The following is a 22,003-nucleotide window of genomic DNA, read 5'->3' as shown; positions in this document are numbered from 1 at the left end:
CAACAAAAAACCTCAAAAATGTTGAGGACGTCGTCACCTTCTCTCCCACTTCCAGCACCTAATAGTACTTGGATTTACCGCTCCACAAAGGGGAAATACTTTGCAATGGTGGCACCAGCCTCAAATCTACTGCTCCTTATACTTCCTGAGCAGGGCCGCATCATCAAAAGCAATGAATAATGGTTTCCGGGACTAATCTACATCTGGGACACAAAGGTGGAGTCGACTAGAAACACTGGTAGATGAGGCTCAGTCCAGATAATCTTTCATGCAAAGCTCTCCACAAAAAGATTTTTATCTTTGTTGGTATCTAAAAGTCCGAAATTTTCTTCCAGATTCTTAGGTTTTGCATGATTGCAGATAGTTGATTGATCGGCTCATGCGCAAAGCCATACGCCACCACATATCCAGACGCCACATCATATTGCTTCTTCGAGTTCAAGACCCAAATCAGAGAGTCCTTGCCGTTATTATTCAGCTCTATGGAGAGAGAATGCAGGTACTTACTTCTGGGGGAAAGATTAATTTGATAAGCTCTCTGTTCCATCTTTTTCCTGTTGTCAGTAAGTTATTTACTCTATTAATTGATGAAAATATATTGATTGCTGAGACTGATATGATATGGGTATGCGAGCGACAGCCAGAATTCTTGCCAAACATCATCTCCTAACCCTATACTCCACAACAATCTTTTTTTCACCATTTTTCTACCCTCTAAGAGACTTTGACAGTCCCATAAAGGGTTAGTTCCTTTGTCTCCCGTCAAAGAAGACTTATATCTAAAATACTTACTCTTTAACATTTCGCTAAGTAGTGCATTAAGATTAACAGGCAACTTTCAAAATTATTTTTCAAGTAGAGCCAAATTTTGAGCACGCATGTCTTTGAAACCTGATCCTCATTTTCTTTTGGGTCTTGTCGTTTTGTCCCAACTAATTCATGATATTTTCCTTTCAGTACCTCTTTGATCCTACTAGAATTGTGTTAAAATTCTATGAATCTCATCTAAAAGTGAATAAGAAAACTTAAAACAGAATAGGGTATACATAGGGATTGCTTCTCCAACAGCCTTAATCAGGACATATCTTCCACCTGCTGACAATAGATTTATCTTCTAAGATTGTACTTTCTTTTATACTTTGTCTTTAATGGCTTCAAATGTGACTTTTTTTAGATCTTTGTACAGTTGATGGGAGACTTAGGTATTTATCTTAGGCCCTTATATGGTTAATATTTAGAATTTCTGCTAGTTGATGTCTAATGTGGAGTAGCGTGTTATGACTGAAGAAGACTACTGACTTATTTATGTTGACTTTTGCCCACTAACAATCTCATAGTCATAGAGTAGAGTCAGGATATTAGCACAAGATTCTTTTGATGTTTTACAGAATAAAATAGAGTCATCTGCAAAGAGAAGGTGGTTAACAGTCGGACTTCTTTTGTAAATTTGAATTTCCTGAATAACCCTATTTTGTTTTGTCCTGTGTAACAGAAAGAAAAGTCCTTCTGCACAAAAGAGAAAAAGATACGGTAATAGAGAATTTCTTGACAGATATCTTTAGTTGGCCTAAAAAAGTCAAAAAGTTGGCCTTTCAAAAATACAGAATAAAAAATAGTAGAAATCAGTTCTTTAATCCATGCTATCCATCTAGCATTAAAATCCATCTTCTCCATAATGAACCATAAAAAATACCACTACATTTTATCGTAGACCTTACTCATATTCAATTTTAGAACCATTTCATTTTCCAAATCTAATCTTTTTAACTTAAAATAATGCATGCAATCATAAACTATTAGAACATTGTCAAATATTAACCTTTCTTTCAAGAAAACATCTTGATTAATACTCACAATGTTATTCATAAATTATATATTATTACACCAATTGAAATGCATGTTTTAATTTGTAGAATAATACAATATGCATGGAAAAGTAAAATAAATATCTGAGAGACTAATTAATGTGTTGGTGCAAGTATTTATAGGGATATGTATATCTTTTCAAAAAAATTATGTTTATAAATTTTTTATTTAACTAAGTCTAATCAAGTTAAAATAATACATTTTAAAATCATATAACATTTTATTTTAGCTAAAACGAAATCATAAATAACTAAATTTTATACGTACACGTTTTTTGTCGTCTTTTTTGTTACTTCTCTTTCTTCTACGTTTTTTTTTCTTTTTTATTTTTTTATCTCTCTCTAAAAAAATAAAAATAATAAGAGAAAAATAAAATAAAAATTAAAAAAAGAGCAACAAAAAAAAAAGCTAAATAAGTTCTTGTTAAGAAATGGCCGTATAAATTTATAATTTTAAAAAAATTTAATTAAAAAATTTTTATGTCACAATTTAAAAATTTCGATGCCAAAATTAAAAAATTTCAGTATTATTTTTTTGCGTTATGTTTTTTCCAAACAATAATTCGATCTCCTTTTTTTCATCATTTTTTTTTTATTTCACACTGTTGGTGGATATTAGTTTGTTGGTGAATTAGCTTCAATATGGTACAATTAGTTGTAATTTTGCTATTTATCCTCTGCTCTTTAGTCAGTTAGCATTTTTTGTTATTTATCCTCTGTTTTTTAGTGTTAGTTAGTTAGCATTCCTACATTACTTATATATATATATATATATATATATATATATATAGTTTGAGTGTGATTCATCGTTATTAATAATGAAAAGTTCATATTATCTTCTCAACCTTTTCTCTTTCTCTCTCCCACTAAACGCATCTCTGCTTCTTCCTCATCTAGGAAAAAATGATTAAACCACTTCCAAACTCACCTTTTAAGTTTTAACACACACTTTCATCATTTTTATCGTTTTATTTTTTAAGAAGAATAAAAAAAAATCCAGCAATCAAAAAGAAAGAATAAAATAAAGAAATTATGTAACTTTTTATTTCTTTTTTTTAGTTCATTTTTTGACAATAAATACAAAAACTTTTGAAAAAAACACGTAACTTTATAAGTAAAAACACATAAATTGTACACGAAAAAAGAAGAAAGAAGAAACAAAAAAAACTGTAACATCAAGTTTAGAATTTTAAAAAATTTTGATATCAAAATTAAGAAATTCTTATTTTATGGTTAAAAAATTATAGAGTTATTTTTCACATAAAAAAGAAGTGTGATTCATATGCACATGTGTTAACAATTTTTATTGAATTTGAGCCAATTTAGTTAGATTTGGTTGATAAAATACTTAATGTATAAATAATTTTTATTAAATTTGAGTCAATTTAGTTAGACTTAGTTAATGAAAATATTTAATGTATAACAGGATTTTTTTTTGTGACTGAAATAAATTAAACAAAGAAAAACAAAACAAACAAACAAGGAACTGTCTAAATAGAGGGACAGCCCCGTTCAAGACTACTCTTAAACTCCTCCCAAGGTGAAAGAAGCTCCACATGCGAAAGTTGTAACTTCATCGCCATCTTTGCCATAGTATCTGCCACCGTGTTTGCATCTCTCATAATCAAGCGAAAGTCAACCCGCCAATTCCAATGCATGATATCTCTTATTTTGAGCACCAGTGGATCAATAAATCCAAAACCATCTTGAGTAACAAGATTAAATGCTTCCACACAATCCGTCTCACAAATAACATCTCGTTGACCCACATCCCAAGCTAAGAGATATCCTCTCCAAATAGCAAACAATTCTCCTTGAAGAATACTATTACTCTCAATCATTCCCAAACACCCCATTTGCCAGCTCCCATTACAATCTCTAATAACACAAGCAAAACCAACACTATCATCCAAACCAAAATAACTAGCATCACAATTAATCTTAAAAGTACCAATAGATGGGGGATTCCAAAAACCATTTAGAGTAGAGGGAAGGAACATACGTTGTAATTCAAAAATATTCCTAAGCTCCTTTTCTGAAGTTAATGCCAGACAAATCACTTTTTCCGGAGGCCAAGTTTCATGGGGATTAAAAGATGTCCTCGCCATATCCACCAAAGTCCCGAAAAGAACTTGAACGGATGCTCTCTGCTATGATACAAGAACCAGTTCTTCAATTCCAAAGGATGACAAGAAATATCCAACCTATGCTAGACAAGCTGAGCTTTTGGACAATCCCGAATACAATGTAAAACCGATTCCTGGCTAGAAAGACATCTTGGACACCTATCCGATGACGACATCCCTCTTCTAAAGCGAAAACTTGCAGTAGGAAGAGCCTCTTTAAGACACAACCAAGCCAAAAACTTATGCTTTTCCGGAACAAGCTGACGCCAAAGCCAAAGCCAATTCTCCCGCTCCTCCCAACCAAACAGCTGCTTACACAACCACAAGTAACCATTGCGTGAGTCATAGACTTTGGCAGCAGACCCACTCCAATACCAACCCACTTCCGGACCTGCTTGTTCATCTGGATTGTAAGAGAGAATATTATCTTTCAAATTTTGAGATAAAGGAGAATAAAGAGTATCCAAATGCCACCTACCAACCGACCAAATATCCTGTATCCGGAGATTCGAATCAGAAATGTGAACATAATCCATCTCATTAGATAACCGTCCTTCTCTCCTCCAGCTAGAAAACCAAAAATTCTGGTTCAAATCTCCAATACACCAAGCAAACCCATCCTTTAACACTTCCCAAGCCTTGCAAAGACACCTCCAAATGGGAGAGTCCTTGTTCTTAGGATAACTAAAACAGTCATATAGAGATGATCGGTATTTGGCTTCCAACAATTGGACCCATAGCTTGTTTGGCTGCTGGAAAAAAGTCCAAAGTAGCTTCCCAAGAAGAGCAATATTTACACAATAAGGATCTCTAATCCCCAAACCTCCATATTTTTTTGGAGTAACCAGTACCTTCCAACTAACAAGATTCAATCCTCTTCCATCAACTTGTCCTTTCCAAAGAAAATTCCTCATCATAGACTCCAATTTACTAATGATTCCTTTGGGAAAAATAGAGACTTGCATCTGGTACGTGGGAATAGCAGCAGCAACAGAATTAACCAAGCAGAGCCTACCAGTCCGATTGAGTAAACTTCCTTTTCAGCTTGCTAGCCTACTCCGAATCTTATCCAGGACACCATTGAAAGCTGAACGAGTCACCCTAGAATGGCTAAGGGTAACTCCAAGATACTTGCCCAAGTCTTGGACAAATATGATAGAAGATACCCCAGTAAAAACCTCTTTCCTTGTTGTAGAGACATTTTTGGAGCAAAGCGCTTTAGACTTCTCGACATTAATCTTCATCCCAGATGCTTTGCAAAAAGTCTCTAAAACTAACATCACATTTTGCACTTGTCTCTTTGTAGCTTTACAGAACAGAAGCAAGTCATCCGCAAACATTAAGTGGGATATTCTTGGTCCCTCTCTAAAAATAGCAACCGGCTCCCACAAGCCCAAATCAACCTGATGACTAATAAAGCATGCCAATCGCTCCATACACAACACAAAAAGATAGGGTGACATGGGCTCTCCTTGTCTAAGACCTCGACTAGGAGTAAAGCCATTCAGACGACTCCCATTCTAAAGAATAGATAAGGAAGAAGCAATGACACAATTCATAATCAAATTAAGTGTAGGAATAGGAAAACCAAAGCTTTTAAGGGTATGAGCTAAAAACCTCCAGTCAACTCTGTCATAAGCTTTCTCCAGATCAATCTTAAAGGCCAGTGTGACTTTCTTTGATTTAGTCTTCTTCATAAAGTGGAGGACTTCTTGAGCAATAATGATGTTGTTAGGAGTTCCTCGTCCCGGAATAAATCCTCCTTGAAACGGGCCAACAATCTCCGCAAGATGAGGACGAAGCCTATTAACAAGGACCTTCGTGATGATCTTGTAAACTACATTGCAGAGACTAATCGGCCTGAAATTTTTCATAGATACCGGTGATTCAACCTTTGGAATGAGAACCAGTAAAGTCTCCAACATTCTCGGATCAAGAGGAACACCAGAGAATGCCTGCTTAACCATCTTCCAAACATCAAGACCAATGATCTCCCAATATTCTTTGAAGAAGAAAGCTTGAAATCCATTAGGACCCGGAGCTTTAAAAGAGTTCATGTGAAAAACAGCTGCTTTGACTTCCTCCATAGTAACTGGTGCCGTAAGGTTATTGCAAGCTTCCTCATTCAGAGAAGGAAGAGGCACATCACCAAGGCAACCCAAATCAACATCATCCAAATGACAGAATAAGCTTTTATAGAAAGACTCTGCTTCTTGACTCAGAACCTCTGGATCAGTTTTCCACATTCCATCCTTGAGAAAAAGGCCATGAATCTTATTATGCTTCCTTCGCGCAAGAGTTTGAATATGAAAGAATCTTGTATTCCTATCCCCGAACCTTACCCACTGCTCTCTGGACTTTTGGAACCATAGGAGCTCTTCTTGCACTAGAGTATTATTATAATCATCAAGCAACTGTTGCTCTTTCTGACGCAAATAAATACTATCCACCACTTCCAAACGCTTTTGTAAATAATTAATCTGCTGCTCTAATTCACATTTCTTAACAAAAATGTTACCAAATACCTTCGAGTTAAACTCTAGTGAATTCTTCTATACTTCCGAAAGCTTGCCATGAATTCCTCTATTACCAGACCACCATGACTGGTTCACAATATCCCTATACCCAGGATGAGTAGCCCAAGCAGCAACAAATCGGAAAGGTCGATTCCCTTTAGGCTGAGGACGACCTTTACAACGCACCAGAATAGGGCAATGATCAGATTGAAGCCTATTTAAAACTTCTGCATAAGCCTCTGGAAAGATAGATAACCAACTACTATTTATACAGACTCGATCAAGCTTTTTTGCCACGTCAACATAATTTTTCACCCTCCTGTACCAAGAAAACCGCCTCCCAATAGTCTTCAGATCAAACAAACCACTATCCCCTAATGAAGTAGCAAACATGTCGGCTCTTTGATGAGAAAATTGACAGCCCTTAGATTCATGAGAAAATTTTACTTCATTAAAATCACCAAGAACAATCCAAGGTCCTTGAAAAACCATGGATTGTGCAACAAGATAATCCCAAAGGAGAACCCTTTTATTAAATTGAGAACTGCCATAAATACCACTACACCTCCAAATTAAATTATCAAAGTGAACCTCAACAGTAACACCCTGATCAAAAGCATCAATGAACTTACAACAGACACCCTTCATAGAGGATAGAAACCAAATACCTCCCTTATGCCCCTCTGCTTCTACTATACCAACAGAGTGATACCCCAACCTTTCTCAAAATAATTTTAAATGTTGAAAAGGGGAGTGAGTTTCAACCACAATAAAAAAAACAGGTCTAAATTTCCTAACAAGTTCCTTACAATGCACCCGGGCTAACTTATTAGAAGCACCCCTAATATTCCAAACAATCATATTTAAACTATCCATAAATAATAGGGACAGAATAAATAAGAACATAAACTCTAAACAGAATCACCAACCTCAATAGGTAGTTTGTCCTGCGGTACTGGCACACTCTGATCTTCAATAATTGCCACCTTTGGACCTCCTGACACTGCACCTGCCATGCTTCCATCTACTAAGATTTTCTCCGTTGTGCCACCATTTTTATCAACTGGCGAGTTCTGCAAGGAGGAAGGCCGAGGACGCTTCCGTAGAGAGATTCCACGACGTGCAGGTGTTCTGCGCGATGGAGATGGCGCAATTTCATGTTTTTCTCGCTTTCCCATCCTAATGCCAATTGATTTGCCTCCATCACCATGCAAATTGGGCTTTGGAACCCTTCTCGAACCAAACTTGTGCTGCTTTCCATCTTGGTCCTTCAAACCTGATGACTGGCCCATTGTGAATTTTTCCTTACGCAGCACTTGTTGCCAGCCCTCTCCATCATCCATGCATGTCTCATTAACATGACCATCAGGCACGTGAGGAGCCAATGATTCTGTAACTACATCCTTTCCTTTAACAACTCCTAATTTCTCACCCAAATTACGAGGATTCTCACCCAAATCACGAGCTTCTGATTCAGCCTCTTGTTGAATCTCATGATTGTTGTGTGGCACTAATGTCGGGGCTTCATTATTTTTTTTATCACCAAAGGAATTTCCGTTTCCTTCCAAGGACTCCTTCTCCATGCACAACGATTTATCATGCCCATACAGTGCACAAGTAGTACAAATCAACTGTAAATTCTCGTACTCCACTTCATAAGTCACACCCTCCACTATAATATGTTTGATTACAGGAAACTCAAGATTAATTTGAACACAAGCTCGGGCATATTTTCCTCTTTCTGCAAGCTTAGTAGCCAAATCTACTTTCACCGGAATCCCTATTGCAGAAGCAATTCGCAGCATTGCTTGTTCCTGGTAGCACCAAATTGGAAGTCCCGAGACTCGAATCCATACCAGCGTTGATCCAAAGAATTTTTCGCATGGCCTAAAATCCACATCCCATGGCTTTACTGCAACATAGTGACCGTCTATCAACCACGGGCCACCAAGAATGACTTTCTCACGATCCGCAGCAATATCAAATTTAACCAAAAAATATCCAAACCCCACATCCAACAAATCAAACCCTCCTTTGATGCGCCATACTATCCGAAGCTTATGCATGAGAGCCGTGTAGCCATAATGTTTATCCAGCACCTTGATCACGATGGCTTTCTTATAAGGTTCAGCTAGACAGCTCTTTGCCTCCTTGGTAAAACTGACACTTGGTGGACGAGAATCACTTTACTTACCTATCACCGTCGCGATACCATCCCCAGATAAAGACCCTACTAATGCAAAGGCCTTAGACTTTTCTGCACCAATGACTTTATCTCTAAAAGAGACTTTGGATGACTTTTCTAACCCCTCTCGAGAAGAACCCTCCTTAACACCGGATACACACCCACTCACGTTCTCCCCCTTATCTCTTCCGATGGCATGGCCATCTTCCTCACCGTGTTTCACCCTCAACCGCTCACCCCCGCTCTCTCCTTCTCTCATTCTCCTTGAGTACGTACTCTTTCTCTGCTAGGATTTTTTTTTATTCCATTTTAATGTATAACAGGATTGATATTTCTTAGCTTGGTGCCATAAATTATTGAGAACAATAATAATCATAATGATGCACTAAGCAATAAAGGTGAGACTTGTTCAAGTTAAGTGTCAACTGTGAATGCACAAAATGAAGTGTGGTATAATGGCTTCAAATAATGGTGGTGCAACTGATGTAAGATATCGATATAATAGGATAGTAACTGATGGTGTCGCTCTATATGCAAGCTTTAATTATTGTCTTAATGATAATAGTAAGGTCTTTTAATTTAAATTGTTGTCTTGTGAAATTTTTTCTATGCAAGGGTCCCTCTCTCGGTTGCTAATGTATTTCCCTGTCTCCGTTAATAATATTAATGCATGATCCCCTATTGAATTATTATTTTCTACCCTACATTATGACAATATTACTCTCTCAATTACAGTAATTAACTCCACTCGCTGTAAATTTAATTTTAACCTTATCATATATATATATATTTCTCTTTGTTTGACCCTGAAGCGACTTTAATAATAATAATTGGAACATGTATAGTACTTTTTACATCTTAAAGTAACGATTTGATTTGAGACAGTTACCTAATTCCATGCATATCGTCAATCCAAAACCGGGGGCCAAATTGCACTTTATTTTGATACCAGTTATTCAAAATGTATCTGATGTCGTTTGATAAAGTTTATTGCGATTGTGTGTGAGGCACTTTTGTTTGATCTTATCTCGTATTTTGGCAGAACAGGATTTTCTGCAATTCCAAATTAAAATTAAGGGGATAACCAATGATATTTTTTTCTCATATTTGCTTGCAATTTGCATGCATGACTACTATTCTACTACATCATGTCTGTGCTTAGTTATATTGTGTGTTTGGCAAAGAAATAATTTCTCTATATATTTCCACATCCTACGATTTGAAGAAGACTCTACAACTTGCTATTTTTCTCTGTTTTAACTACAAAAATTCATATATAATAATTATTCATATAACATAATATGAAATACTTTTTTAAGTATTGAAAATTGTGATCTTCTTTTGCATGAAAGGATTTGTCAGCGTACCATTACATTACTCGTTAATCGTCATCATCATAAATACCACCTTATGATGGATCAGTATGATGGCATCCAAATCCAAAGCAGAAAAATGAATTACAAGTTAACTACAGGATCTAAGTAAGCCCGAATAATTATACATATATGCCCTTAAAAAAAATCATCATTATACAGACAGCTAAATGTGCCAAAGCTGATTTAGACACTGATTAGGTGTTACCTCCTACGGTCTTCTTTCCCACTCCAGTAGAAGAGTCTTCTAGACAAACGTGTTTCTCAGTCTTTACTGGTGAATTGATCAGTGACTCATGTATCTATCATCAATTAAATAAAGAAAATGAAGCAAGGATCAAACAATAATATTCTACTTCATTTAAACATGTTAAGAATTAATGAGAGCATACCGTGGCACTGGATTTGAAAGGCATAGTATCATAAGGATGCGACATTGATTGATCATGGGGCCTGTGAAACAGTAAGTGTGCTATAGATCGATCAATGGGGTTTGTGTCAGTTTCCATATCCATGAATCCCATACACCTGAATGAAGTTGCAGGTTATACTTATCAAGAAGATTAAATAGCATTATATTTCTGCAATAAATTAAAAAAGTTTGTTTAACAGTACTTTCTATGCACTGACATTAAGTACTTATAACTATGAGCAATAAAACTGAAGTGAAGACAGCAACCAATACCTGCTACCATTATGTGGCACCATTGATTTGCATGCTTGATCATCTCCGGTGCAACCATTTGCAATTGAGTCATTATGTCTTTGCTCGGCACTCTTAGCCAAACGGTATAGACTATCCCTTAGGCACAATTTGGTTCTAATATCCAACTGCAGCCAAGCAAAATTTTGTTACCGAAGTAAATTATAATCAATGAAACTGATGAACTTGCAGCAATAATTATAAATAGATAACAATTTTAGCATTAAAGCTTTACATCTTGAAACCTTCAGCCTTTTACTTACCAAAGAATGAAAAAGGAAAAGAAAGAATATCACGCACATGCCTTAAAACACTGATGGCAGCGCCAAACTTCAAAGAGTCACTAGACCTTGAAGATAATGCCACCCACGAAAAGGATAGACCTACCAGGGAGGAGAGACTGTTTCTTCCTGATTTGCATATGGAACAAAGTCCACAATATGCCACAAGTTTATTACTTTGACATTTCACCAGGAAGCATCTTAATTTATGTAACTTGGACATTTAAATAAGTTTACATTACATCATCTTTTTGCCTTAGAATTATGCATACGTAACCAAAATCAAAAGTCATCTTTAAGCTAAACTGGAGTAGGGTGCAACGTTGAGGTAATCACACTCTTTTCTTAAGATTAAAAATCCAAGAATAAACAGGATCAAACTAGGACACCAAAGAAGATTCCAATACCTGATCCATGACCTGTTGCAGCTGGCAAAAGCTGTTTGCTTCAAGTGAGTTGCCGTTCAGTGCAGAGCTCATGGATGAGCTTTCCTGCACAGTTGATGAGTCTATTTCTGGAGAAAACCCTATGCGTACTCCATGAACTTCACTGTGGCCTTCATTTTCATTTTCAAACTGATTATCTACCTTCTGAGCTGAACCTGGACCACAAAATGGCATTTCTCTTGACACACTGTCACTTTTGACACTCCTAGATAACGTGTGTTTATCATGGCAGGGATACAACTTTTCTCCCTTTTCATCTGATTTCAAGGTAGCGGCTTCTAAAGAATGACCATGAGAACTCTCCATGTTTGAGGCACAAGATGATTCTTTAAGAGAAGCTGATGGATGCTCACTTTGCTTGGATCTTGATTTAGACAAAGTCGGAAAGAGGGAAGTGTGATTTGGAGTTTGACTCAAGTCTAGGTGCATTAATGGAATTTGTGTCTGCATGCAACCTAAAGGATCAGAATCTGAGCTCAACTTTTGTTTCTGGATGCTATCAACAGAAGTGATCCCACTGGAAGAGGCTCCAAAGTGTTGATGTATATCTTCATACTGCTCCAGAGGAGTATATTGATGTATGGAATCATCATTTTCTAGGTAACTATTTTTTTGTCTTCCTGCTAACGACTTTGCCATCTTCCTCTGCAACATTAATACATAGTGACTTTTTGTCATACACTAATGAATAAACAATTCATCCCAGTTTATAGGTTCTCCCTAATAAAACAGAGTATGCATTCAGAACCTATTGGAAAATGGAAACCGTATAAATCCAACATTTACCCAGAAAATGACAGTTATGACTACTGGTCTTTCCAATTGTGTGTTACATAAAAGAAAAGTTCAATTTTCCATCATAAAAAAAAATAGTGAAACAGTAACAAACCTTTTCTTTTGGCACCAAGTCAGCTGTATTGCTGGATTTCTTTCCTGATTCATTGAAACTCGTAGGAGGGATGCCATTATCATCAACATCCATTTGAGACCTAACTTTTCTATCAGCAGAAGATAATGTTTTGTTGGAATCATTGATTGGAAGACCTTTAATATCTTCCTTGGAACCCATATCATAGTCAGACATACTTTCCAATGGACTTATTTCTGCACATGAAAATTTGAAGTCAGACTTCAAAGCATCATCAGAACCTTCAGCGTCACGAGAAGACGATAGCCAGCAGAACTCCTCTTCATTATTGAGACTTCCCATTCCAAAAGTTAAATCATAATTCCTGCGATATAAAAATGATATTAAGATATTTATATGACAGGCGCAATACATTGATCGGCATTTCACATCAAATGGAAGATTAGAAGATTTGTGTCAAACAGAAGAGTTTCCTACAACATTCTGTCAACATCTTCAAAGTTCTCTATATCCAGCCACCCATCACTATCAAGAAAACTGAATTCGTTATCATCTTGAGACATCTGATTAATTGGATATTGACTAACAGTACCATCTTCAACAACAGACTTGTCTCTCAGGAGAGTGTCATCAGTACAAAGCTCATCACCACCACAATCCATATTGCTGCTCTTGAAACAGTGACCAGACATGTCAGTATCATCTGATGTTAACCTTTTCAATTCTACATATGAGTCACTATCACAAGAAAACACACCCTCAGGTGTGTGAGACCATGAACCCTTTTCCAGCATCCTTTATTTGTGGGTTGGATTTCTCAAGTACAGTTTCTCTTTATCCTGCGTACCACGGTTATTCACAAAGTCACTACTATTTAATACCATACAACCCCAACTAATTTCTTGCAGCTATGATGCTCCATTACATCAAATCCATCCCACGCGTTATTTTTAAGCTGCAAAACAAAGAGGTATTTAGACAATAAATAATCATAACCCAGCATAAATAACATTATGAATCCACAGCACATCATCAAACCTAATCATGAGAGAAGTAGCAAATGTGCTCCATCACCCCCCCCCCCCCTTTTTTCCCCCACCAAAATCACAAAATGCAACCCAAACGTTGTTCCATTACTCATTTAAAAGAAAAAGGAGGACTCACTTTACCTGTCATTCCAAGATCCAAAATGAACCTTAATGAAGCTTAACTTAGGCCTGACCAGTTAACAACGATTCTTACAAGGTCAATCTCTTAATGCAAATAAAATATGGAGACATGGAAAGCAGGCAGCAAGGTACTAAGGCATACAAATTAATGTTTTAATTTTACCATTCAATGACTTGTGTAGAACGGTGACAAAGCAACAGCTACCACCAACCAACAAGTATGATTTCAAGAGTATTATTTCTGGAGTCTTATCAATAGCTATCAAGCCATTGCTTCATCACTAGCTCTTTTTGGGCTTGGATAGCACAACACCCTAAATAAGATTATGCTACAGAAGAAAAGTGGATTTGTGTATAAAAGTAAAATTCAATTGGAAATAAACTGTACTGCAAAGAAAACATCTAATTAAGTCCAAATATTGATATCATCAATAACATTACAGAGTTGTTCATATTATTTGAATAATGAGGGCACATTCTTCTGCTATCTGTTACACCAAGATCTGCCACCGAACATTAGCCATAATATGGGTTACATGTCACATGTCCTCCAGCTCACATGAACTGCTCAAAGTGACTTCACTACTTTAGAATTACGATTATATAGAAATGAAAATTTATATGGAACATTTTTGAAGATATGACATCACAGGACTACCCTAGGAGGAAACTCATTCTAATGACTAGTATCACACGAAATAAGAAAGCCTCTAATTATGCCTAAGAATCAGCCAAAACAGTGTGATTCTCTCAATGATGCAGTTTCCAAGATGAGAATCTCTTGGATGATTTTGAACAAAAGGCACTTATGTGCAGTAAAGAAAAGTGTGGTTACGCTAAATCATGATTATAAATGCAGATAGAGCAACCAAAGTGGTTTTACAACAATTTAACAGGGTAATAACTTACAACTAATAACATGTACTATAATCAAAATCCAAAGAAAAGAAGGCAAGGAATCAGCTCATGTGATTAAAGTGACTCAATTCTTCACTAACCGCGGAAATGATTAACTAAAGTCATAGATATTATGAACAGAATCACAGAACAGAGCCCTACTTCACTAAGCTTATTCAGTCTGAACTCATTCATCAATTCACTATATTAAGAAATAGCAGGATGAATTAACTAGCAAAATCCAAAACAATAATAAGAGTGGCAGCAATTGAACCATTGACACATGCATCGAAGTAAATACATAAGGAAAGAGAAAGTGAAGTTACCGTAAGGAGAAATGAGGAGATGAAAAGAGAGGTTGAGGAAGGTGAAGAGAAGGGAGAGTAAGCGATTCAAAGATTCTTATTACAGAATGACGCTTTGTTCCACAAGCTTCGTTCCTATCCAACTTGCACTCCACAACTTTTCTGTTTTGCAAGTTGGGGGAGGAGGGGATCACGCAGGAAGGGACACGTGGCAGGGTAGATGGATATCGGATCTAGTTCGTGGACGGGAGCCTGGGTTCTCAAGATCCGATCACTTACTGCGTTTTAATTGGTCCAACTCTTTTAAACGCTGCGTTTCGATTAAAACATATTGCTTCCTTTTTTTCTTTACACAATTTTATTTTTCTTAATAATATATTGCCACTTGGCTAGTTGCTTAACACTTGCCTTTCCTTCTTCCAAGTGGGATATCATATTCATTCACTAGTCATCTCCGCTGGTATTCACAAAAATTTATTAAAAAATAAAAAAAAAATCATTTTTACCATTAATAATATCATTTCCGACCATAAAAAATTGATAGTTAATAATTCTCACAAAAGATGGCATGTAAAGTAAAAAGATTTAATAAAAAAATAGATTAACTCGATAAAATTATCTAAAACGTTTAATGAAATTATCCAACAAATTATCTATTTTGGCTAATTTTGTCAAAGTAATTCCATTTTCAATGAATATCAACTTAATTTACATCTTTTAAAGTTAAATTTGTCCTCAATCAAATTTTTATAATAAAAATTGATAATATATTTTAACTTTTATATAATCATAATAATTAGTATATCAATAAATGCTAATATGTCTATTAATTTATTCGTTTATTTATTAAATGTGTAATAAAAATAATAAAAAAATGAATTAGTTTAGATTATATATAATAAAAAAGTATTTTTTTAAAAAAGTTATATACCAGTCCTTCCTATATCTGCATTATATAAAGAATATAGTATAAAAGTATGAATATACACTTATACAGGCTTATAAGTTTAAACATATTATTATCAAAATAATAAAACAATACATTATTTCTATAAAAAATAAATAAAAAACAACATAAACCATCCCATAAACACCTCGTCTTCTAAGATTGATACCTGCTCCTATCAGTTTCAAAAACTATGTACAGATAAGAAAATTGTTGCAGAACATCACCTCCATAAGTAGTAAAAGAGTCTAAATTCTAAAACAAGGAAGAAAACAAGGAACTATGTACTACATGTAAATACAATAAGAATATCTCATAAGAAAACTACAGCGTCATATACTAAAGACTAGAAGTATATTCATATAATAACCGCCAAAAAATATATAAGTATATATATGATCAGAGCAAACGTCCTATACACTTTAGTACTTTACATTCTCAGTCAATGAGAATACCATAATTAACAGGATGATAATAATATCCAAATAGTAGTTCAGAATCTGGTCAACAAAATGGTACATGTCTAATATTCAAATGAGAACAAAACTACCTTATATTTTGAAGATATTAGATTAGATGAGTATATATATAGATAGATAGATAGATTGATAACTACATTGATCTTCTTTCTTTCTTTCTTTCAAAATGTAGGACAACAGATAACACTTGCTGCTAAGGAGAGAATATACATCATTTCTTCAAAAGCTTCTGTGAGAAAATCTTCTTGGAATATGGGCTATTTCTTGAAATTGCTTTGTAGGACTCAACTGCTTCAACTAGTAAATTATGCACATAGCCCTGGTTGAAAGTTGAAACGAGAAAAAGAAAACAAAAAAGGAAAATGTCACAAAACTATGTGAAAATCATTGGGTGCACTTCTTATAAGTAGAAGCAGCAGCAATGAATGAAAAGGAGGAATATAAAGTGGCTATGTTATGTACCTCGGAATAACGCAGAGCTGACTGAATGACATAATTGGCGTGCGGATCTTGAAGTAACTGTTCGAAGCAAGGCGCGCAGAGCAGTTCGCAAATGATTCTAGCCCGATTCTCATCATTGAATACAGCAAGACATTTTTCAACCACATGGCTACTGAACTTCTGCATTGACATGTACACATAATTACCTTCGAATTGCATGTTCATGGTTGATGTTGCAGATGGAATCCTTAAGTCCATGATAAATTGTATGACGTAGTTTCTGCAGAAGGCAAAAGGAATCAAGAGACTAGAGATCGGAACGATCAAAAAGGTACGAAAATTGTATGGACAAATACTGAAAAGATGCAGAAAAAATAGTATGAGAATTGTTTCAAAAAAAGCACATCTTCTAGTCACCGATAAAATTGTTTGAAAATCTCTCTACCAATTACCATAGAAATTTCACTAGAGCTAAGACTATTTGCTTGGGGAAAAGAAAAGAAGATAACATTCTTAAAACAAGGAGTATCTGGTTAAGGGTTTTTATGTGCTAGAGTGAGAAGTACAGTTCCACTAGTTACCCGTATTGATGTTGTGCTAGAAGAAGAGCGTTTGCAGATATTTCCGCAATTAGTTTCTCTCTATGCTCCCCATTTGAATGACCAATGCATCTTTGTAAAACACAACATCCGTGTTGATGAGTTGCAATGTCAACACAGTACTTTGCAGCGGCGACAAATATAAACTGCTCAATGCAATAAATGAAATAGAGAAAGAGCAATTACCATAATGCAATGGAATTTTGAGAGAAAGACAAAATGCAGAAAAGACCTAATCATTTTATCCACACTGATTTTGTAAAAAGTAGTACAAAGTGACAAAATTAACTGCTAGTCAAGAAAATGCCAATGAATTTGACCTGCCAAACCAATTTGACATGGTTTAGTCACTTATGTATTATTTTAGACTATTCCCTTCTCTGCACCAGAAAATATTGTAGTTTATGTGAAATAAAACATTCCACATGCTTACATACAAAGACATCTGATCACAATATCAAGTAATAACAGAGGCCGGCCATGGACGTGAACTTGGAACGGCTATTTTCCCAATAGTGAAGTTTGAATATATGGTGTCAAAAATTAAATTCCTATCTACAGAACCCTGGCTGAAAATAAGTCCAAATATTTTAGTTACATTGACATTATAGAATTATATAAATTGCATAGAAGATAAGTTTGAGATAAATATGGCTCAAACCGATTTAGCAAAGCTACATATCTGCCATTCAAACAGAAAAGCACATGGCCAAAATACATCCATGTCATGTATCTTTTCAAATTTAAAATTTTATTAACAATGCAGGCAAACTTGGTAGAGAGGTGCAATAAATTTGATTAGCGGTTAGAACATCATGATACAGATTTTAGCATTTAAGGAATATGAGAGACAAACATTGAGAAGTTGAGAAGAGAATGAGACAATGGGAACACAATGAACTGCTATTTCACATAAGCTGATCATTAATCATCTATCATGGATATATCGAATAGTTCATAGAAATATAGCAAGACTGAAAAGAGCAGAAAGATTAACATGCACCCATAACAACTTCATGTTTGAGACTATTTTACCATCTATATACATAGAAGATTTAAATATTGTAGGCATCATACCTTGTTATCTTCATTGCTAAGGAATTGCAAACAATGCTGAACAACATGGTTTCCATTAAGATCTTTGATGAGAGCCAAGAATCCTGGTTCAAGGGCAGATACAACCAAAGAAATTTGCCTTCTAGTTTTGAGAGTCTCAATCAGCTTCTGTACAACACGAGTGCTGACACAAGAAAGGGAAAATAAGTAAAGTCAAAGTCCACAACACAATGAAAATAATATCTCAATACTTGCATAAGTTGCAAGATTACCCATGAGTGTTCAATGAGATTCTGACAAGCTGCCCCGGCTCCATAGTAACCTTGAGTATGATCTGCATCCTTTGTTCCTCGTTACAGACATCCAATAACTTCTGCATGAGGTAATTTCCAAAAGAATTCATCATAAGTTCAGCTACATGATCAACAATCTCGTTAAATATCACTTGAACATCTTCTGCCAAACCCTCTTCAAACACTCTTTGCAAGAATCTACAACCATGTTGATCTTTGGCAATTAAATATATGTACCCTCGAACTTCTGCTAGGGAATTATACTTGGGTTCCAAAGAGAATGGACCATGAATCCCATGACTCCTAGGAGTCTCATAAGTTCCTAAACCATGGCACTGAATCTCTAGCTCCGACCTCTGTAGATGTTTGGTGAAATTACTTTCGCGCACAGCACCCTGACATCTTGACCGATTCAAACCCCTACTAGCAACATAGTTAGAACCTTCACCTTGAATGATGAAGCTTCCCTCACTAATAATAGTATCTAAACTTCCATGTGCTAATCTAGCATTTGTAAGTGGCACAGCTCTTACATTAGACATAGGAGGGTTATAATGCAATGACCCATCAACACTTCTATAAGGACTTAAATTAGTACAAAGGGGAGAATCAGGTGCTCTTGGCATGCCCCTTTCCTCCATTATATTAGTTCCATAATTTCGTGCATAGAACAAATCATCAACCATTGGATTTCTGCTTAAAGAAGCAGCAAGCTCTGCTTCCATACTTCCTCTGCCACAGTTTCCATTTCTCATCTGCCTCACATGCCTTGGAGAGCCCATTGAACCATGAGAACCATTCGATTGAGGAATCATATTGCCATGCCACCTAGGACACTGTTGTGATCCAAATAAGTTAGCAATGTTACAATCCTGGTTTAATCCTAACAATGCTGTTTTTGTTTCAGCAGCACAATGAGATCCATCACTAACAGGCCATTGAAATCGAAATAACCCTCTCCTAAAATCATAACGATCCCCGTGCTCTCCGTGAACATTCACAGAATTGTTTCCTCCACTCAAAGAATAATAATCAGGAAATGCAAGGCCATTAGGATTCTCTTGTTGATTTCCAATATACATTTTACTCAAATTGGCACATAGGCCTAGTTCATCAATATCACTGCCCTTCTTCCTCATAGCCACAGCTGAATCAGGTGCCTTTGAATCCAACCAGATGGTGTTAGGGTTAGGGCAAGGCATGGTGGATGTAAGGTCCTCCAATGGAGGTGGTGTTGGTGATCCAACAACGGAGAAAAAGCTTGAGGAAGAACCATCAGATTGAAGAGATAAACCACTAACAGGGGATGATGAAGCACATCGATACTTAATCTGAGCAATAGTGTCATCATAATCAACATCATAACCCATGACACCATGACCATGATCGTGATCATGCTCATCATCACCACCATGATGGTAATGATGAATGAGATTGTTTGATGTTGCAAGAGGGATCTCATTCAGCAACATTTCTAGCTCTCCAGCATCATCCTTCACTGTCTTTTTCCCCATTACAACAACGACGACGTTTTCAGACACCAACAAATACAAACAACTGAAGGAGGAGGAAAAAGAGAAGACACTAGAACCCCAGAATCAGAAGAAGAAAAATAATCGGAAACGCAATAACTCGTTTAAGAGAGGCTAAAATAAGAGAATCTCACTAGAGATAAACCATTTGAGTGATTGATGAACGATCAAAGGTGGTGTCTTAAGTCGAAGGGAATTCAGATTGCATTTGCATTAACATTTGGGTTTTGATCTTTTCCTGAGAGAAGTTTGATGAAGCATGCAAGTGCTAAAGGTTCAGATATGGTTGTTACGTTGCACGGTGTAGAGTATAAATTAAACTCTTTGTAGTTTGGAGTTTCTCACGCCATTGAAGCTGGAACGAGAAGAAGAGGATGAAGAAGAAGGTGAAGAAGAAGAAGAGTCACTCTGCTTTCTAGTTTCTACTCTATTTTTTTATTTTTTTTTGAAATTAAATATTTATATTTATATATTATTATAAAAATAAAAACAAAAGAGAAGAGAGAGAGAGTGTGTGTACTGGTAGCAGCAGAAGAAGAAAACAAATCACGCTATAGCGCCTGTATCTTCTTTCGTACTCTTCTACGCTTAGCTTTTTCGGTGATTTGCTATTGGAAAATGATATTTGAATTCTTGTTTGGCAAGGAAGGGAATGAGGGGAGAAAATCTTAACCGAGAGTCTTCGTATCCTTCTGTGTAATTAGTAATTACTACTTGCTAGTTGCTAGACCTCCGCTAATTAGCGTGTGTTTGGATTAGCACTTGTAAAACTGGAATTTGAATAAACTTAATTTTATATAATTAATTTTGAGTAAAAGCGAGTTTGTATTAAAAAAAATAAATTAAAAAAAAATTTTGTAATCATGATTTTTCTTTCCATTGCTTTGGTATGTTTGTTGATTTCCCCTTATAACTTACCATGGCACCATGCACATGTATTTGGGCCACAATTCATTTTGCCTTTTTGGTACTTACTACTTAAATACCTCTATAAAGATGTTTTGGTGTGATAACAATAAGATGAACCTACTACAAAAACAAAGTAGGGTGCTAATGTGCTATACATACCCATTTTTCTTAAAAAGTTCACTGTCAAAAAGAAAATATAAATAACAATTTTGTGACGTGGGAATGATACCTACAAATAAATGCCACATTTTAATCATTCTAATGGTTGATTTAAGAGGAGGCTTCCCAATGTGGGGTTTTCACCATACTCAACCTCTCCATTGCTTTTGCTAGAAACTAAAGTGATTAGCGACCCAAAAAGGAAAAAAGGTGAGTGATTAAAGACCATATTCATATTTATTTGTTATTTGGATGAAAAAGGTGAGGAGGGCCAAATAGTAATCTTAATTAATCTCTTTAAGGACATTGTTGGTATTTGGTAATTTGGAAAGGACAAATTATGTGCAATACTTTTGGCCCAAAATGGAATTAACATGGCAACGTCCGAATATGGTTAGATGATGGGTTGCTTAGTGGGAAAGCGAGAAACCAATTGGGCCCACATGTGGGCCTTGCTGTGCCCACAGTTTCAGAATTGGCCCACCCACTCCTTGTGCAACATTAGTATTCCTCCTATCAGATATTAACACGTGGAACCTAATGTACCAGCTTATAGGCTTCTAGCTCTTGGAACTAGGATTTTCATTTCCAACTTCCAAGTCTAATCAAAGTAATGATACGTTGAAAAGTATTTTTTTAATAAAAGATGAATTTTGTTGTTTTTATAATAAAAAAATAAAAATAAAAATATTATGCATAATATATATCTTTTAAAAAAATTAGTTATAATTTATAATTTTAATTTTCACCTCACTTTATTTTTTATTAAAAAATTATCATATATTTATATCTCTTTTAGTAAAATTTTTATGTCTTGATAAATATTTTTTAAAGTGAATGTTAATTCATTCTAAA

The 22,003-nt window shown here is 35.5% G+C and overlaps 2 protein-coding genes across 17 annotated transcripts; both read right to left on the bottom strand.

Annotated features, from left to right (window-relative positions):
• Positions 1-10,051: 10,051 nt before the first annotated feature.
• Positions 10,052-14,903, bottom strand: LOC107622385 (protein LNK1). Of its 16 annotated transcripts, none has more exons than XM_088505674.1 (10): positions 14,756-14,887; positions 13,696-14,096; positions 13,533-13,580; positions 12,841-13,318; positions 12,385-12,727; positions 11,457-12,140; positions 10,751-10,896; positions 10,458-10,593; positions 10,276-10,367; positions 10,052-10,127 (listed from the first exon to the last, which is right to left on the bottom strand). In XM_088505674.1, the coding sequence occupies exons 4-10, from the start codon at positions 13,155-13,157 to the stop codon at positions 10,067-10,069; spliced, it is 1,779 nt and encodes a 592-aa protein (XP_088361800.1). In that variant the 5' UTR covers positions 13,158-13,318; positions 13,533-13,580; positions 13,696-14,096; positions 14,756-14,887; the 3' UTR covers positions 10,052-10,066. The 16 variants fall into 16 exon arrangements, 13 of the variants coding, with proteins under 13 accessions (XP_088361800.1, XP_088361790.1, XP_088361795.1 ...); XM_088505664.1 differs by lacking the exon at positions 10,052-10,127 and having other exon boundaries at positions 10,171-10,367; positions 12,841-13,029; positions 13,121-13,318; XM_088505669.1 differs by lacking the exons at positions 10,052-10,127; positions 13,533-13,580 and having other exon boundaries at positions 10,171-10,367; positions 12,841-13,029; positions 13,121-13,318; positions 13,696-13,861; positions 13,974-14,096.
• Positions 14,904-16,035: 1,132 nt separating this feature from the next.
• On the bottom strand, positions 16,036-20,533 carry LOC107622384 (uncharacterized). Its single transcript, XM_016324257.3, has 5 exons — positions 18,528-20,533; positions 18,277-18,439; positions 17,182-17,345; positions 16,622-16,880; positions 16,036-16,478 (listed from the first exon to the last, which is right to left on the bottom strand). Exons 1-5 carry the CDS (start codon positions 20,060-20,062, stop codon positions 16,371-16,373), a joined length of 2,229 nt encoding a protein of 742 aa, XP_016179743.1. The 5' UTR covers positions 20,063-20,533; the 3' UTR covers positions 16,036-16,370.
• Positions 20,534-22,003: the final 1,470 nt, after the last annotated feature.

Source organism: Arachis ipaensis, chromosome B10, assembly GCF_059453495.1.
Source record: "Arachis ipaensis isolate K30076 ecotype BB chromosome B10, ASM5945349v1, whole genome shotgun sequence".
Taxonomy (NCBI): domain Eukaryota; kingdom Viridiplantae; phylum Streptophyta; class Magnoliopsida; order Fabales; family Fabaceae; genus Arachis; species Arachis ipaensis.
Note: the sequence above shows the minus strand (reverse complement) of the source record. Positions and strands in the feature narration are given on the sequence as shown.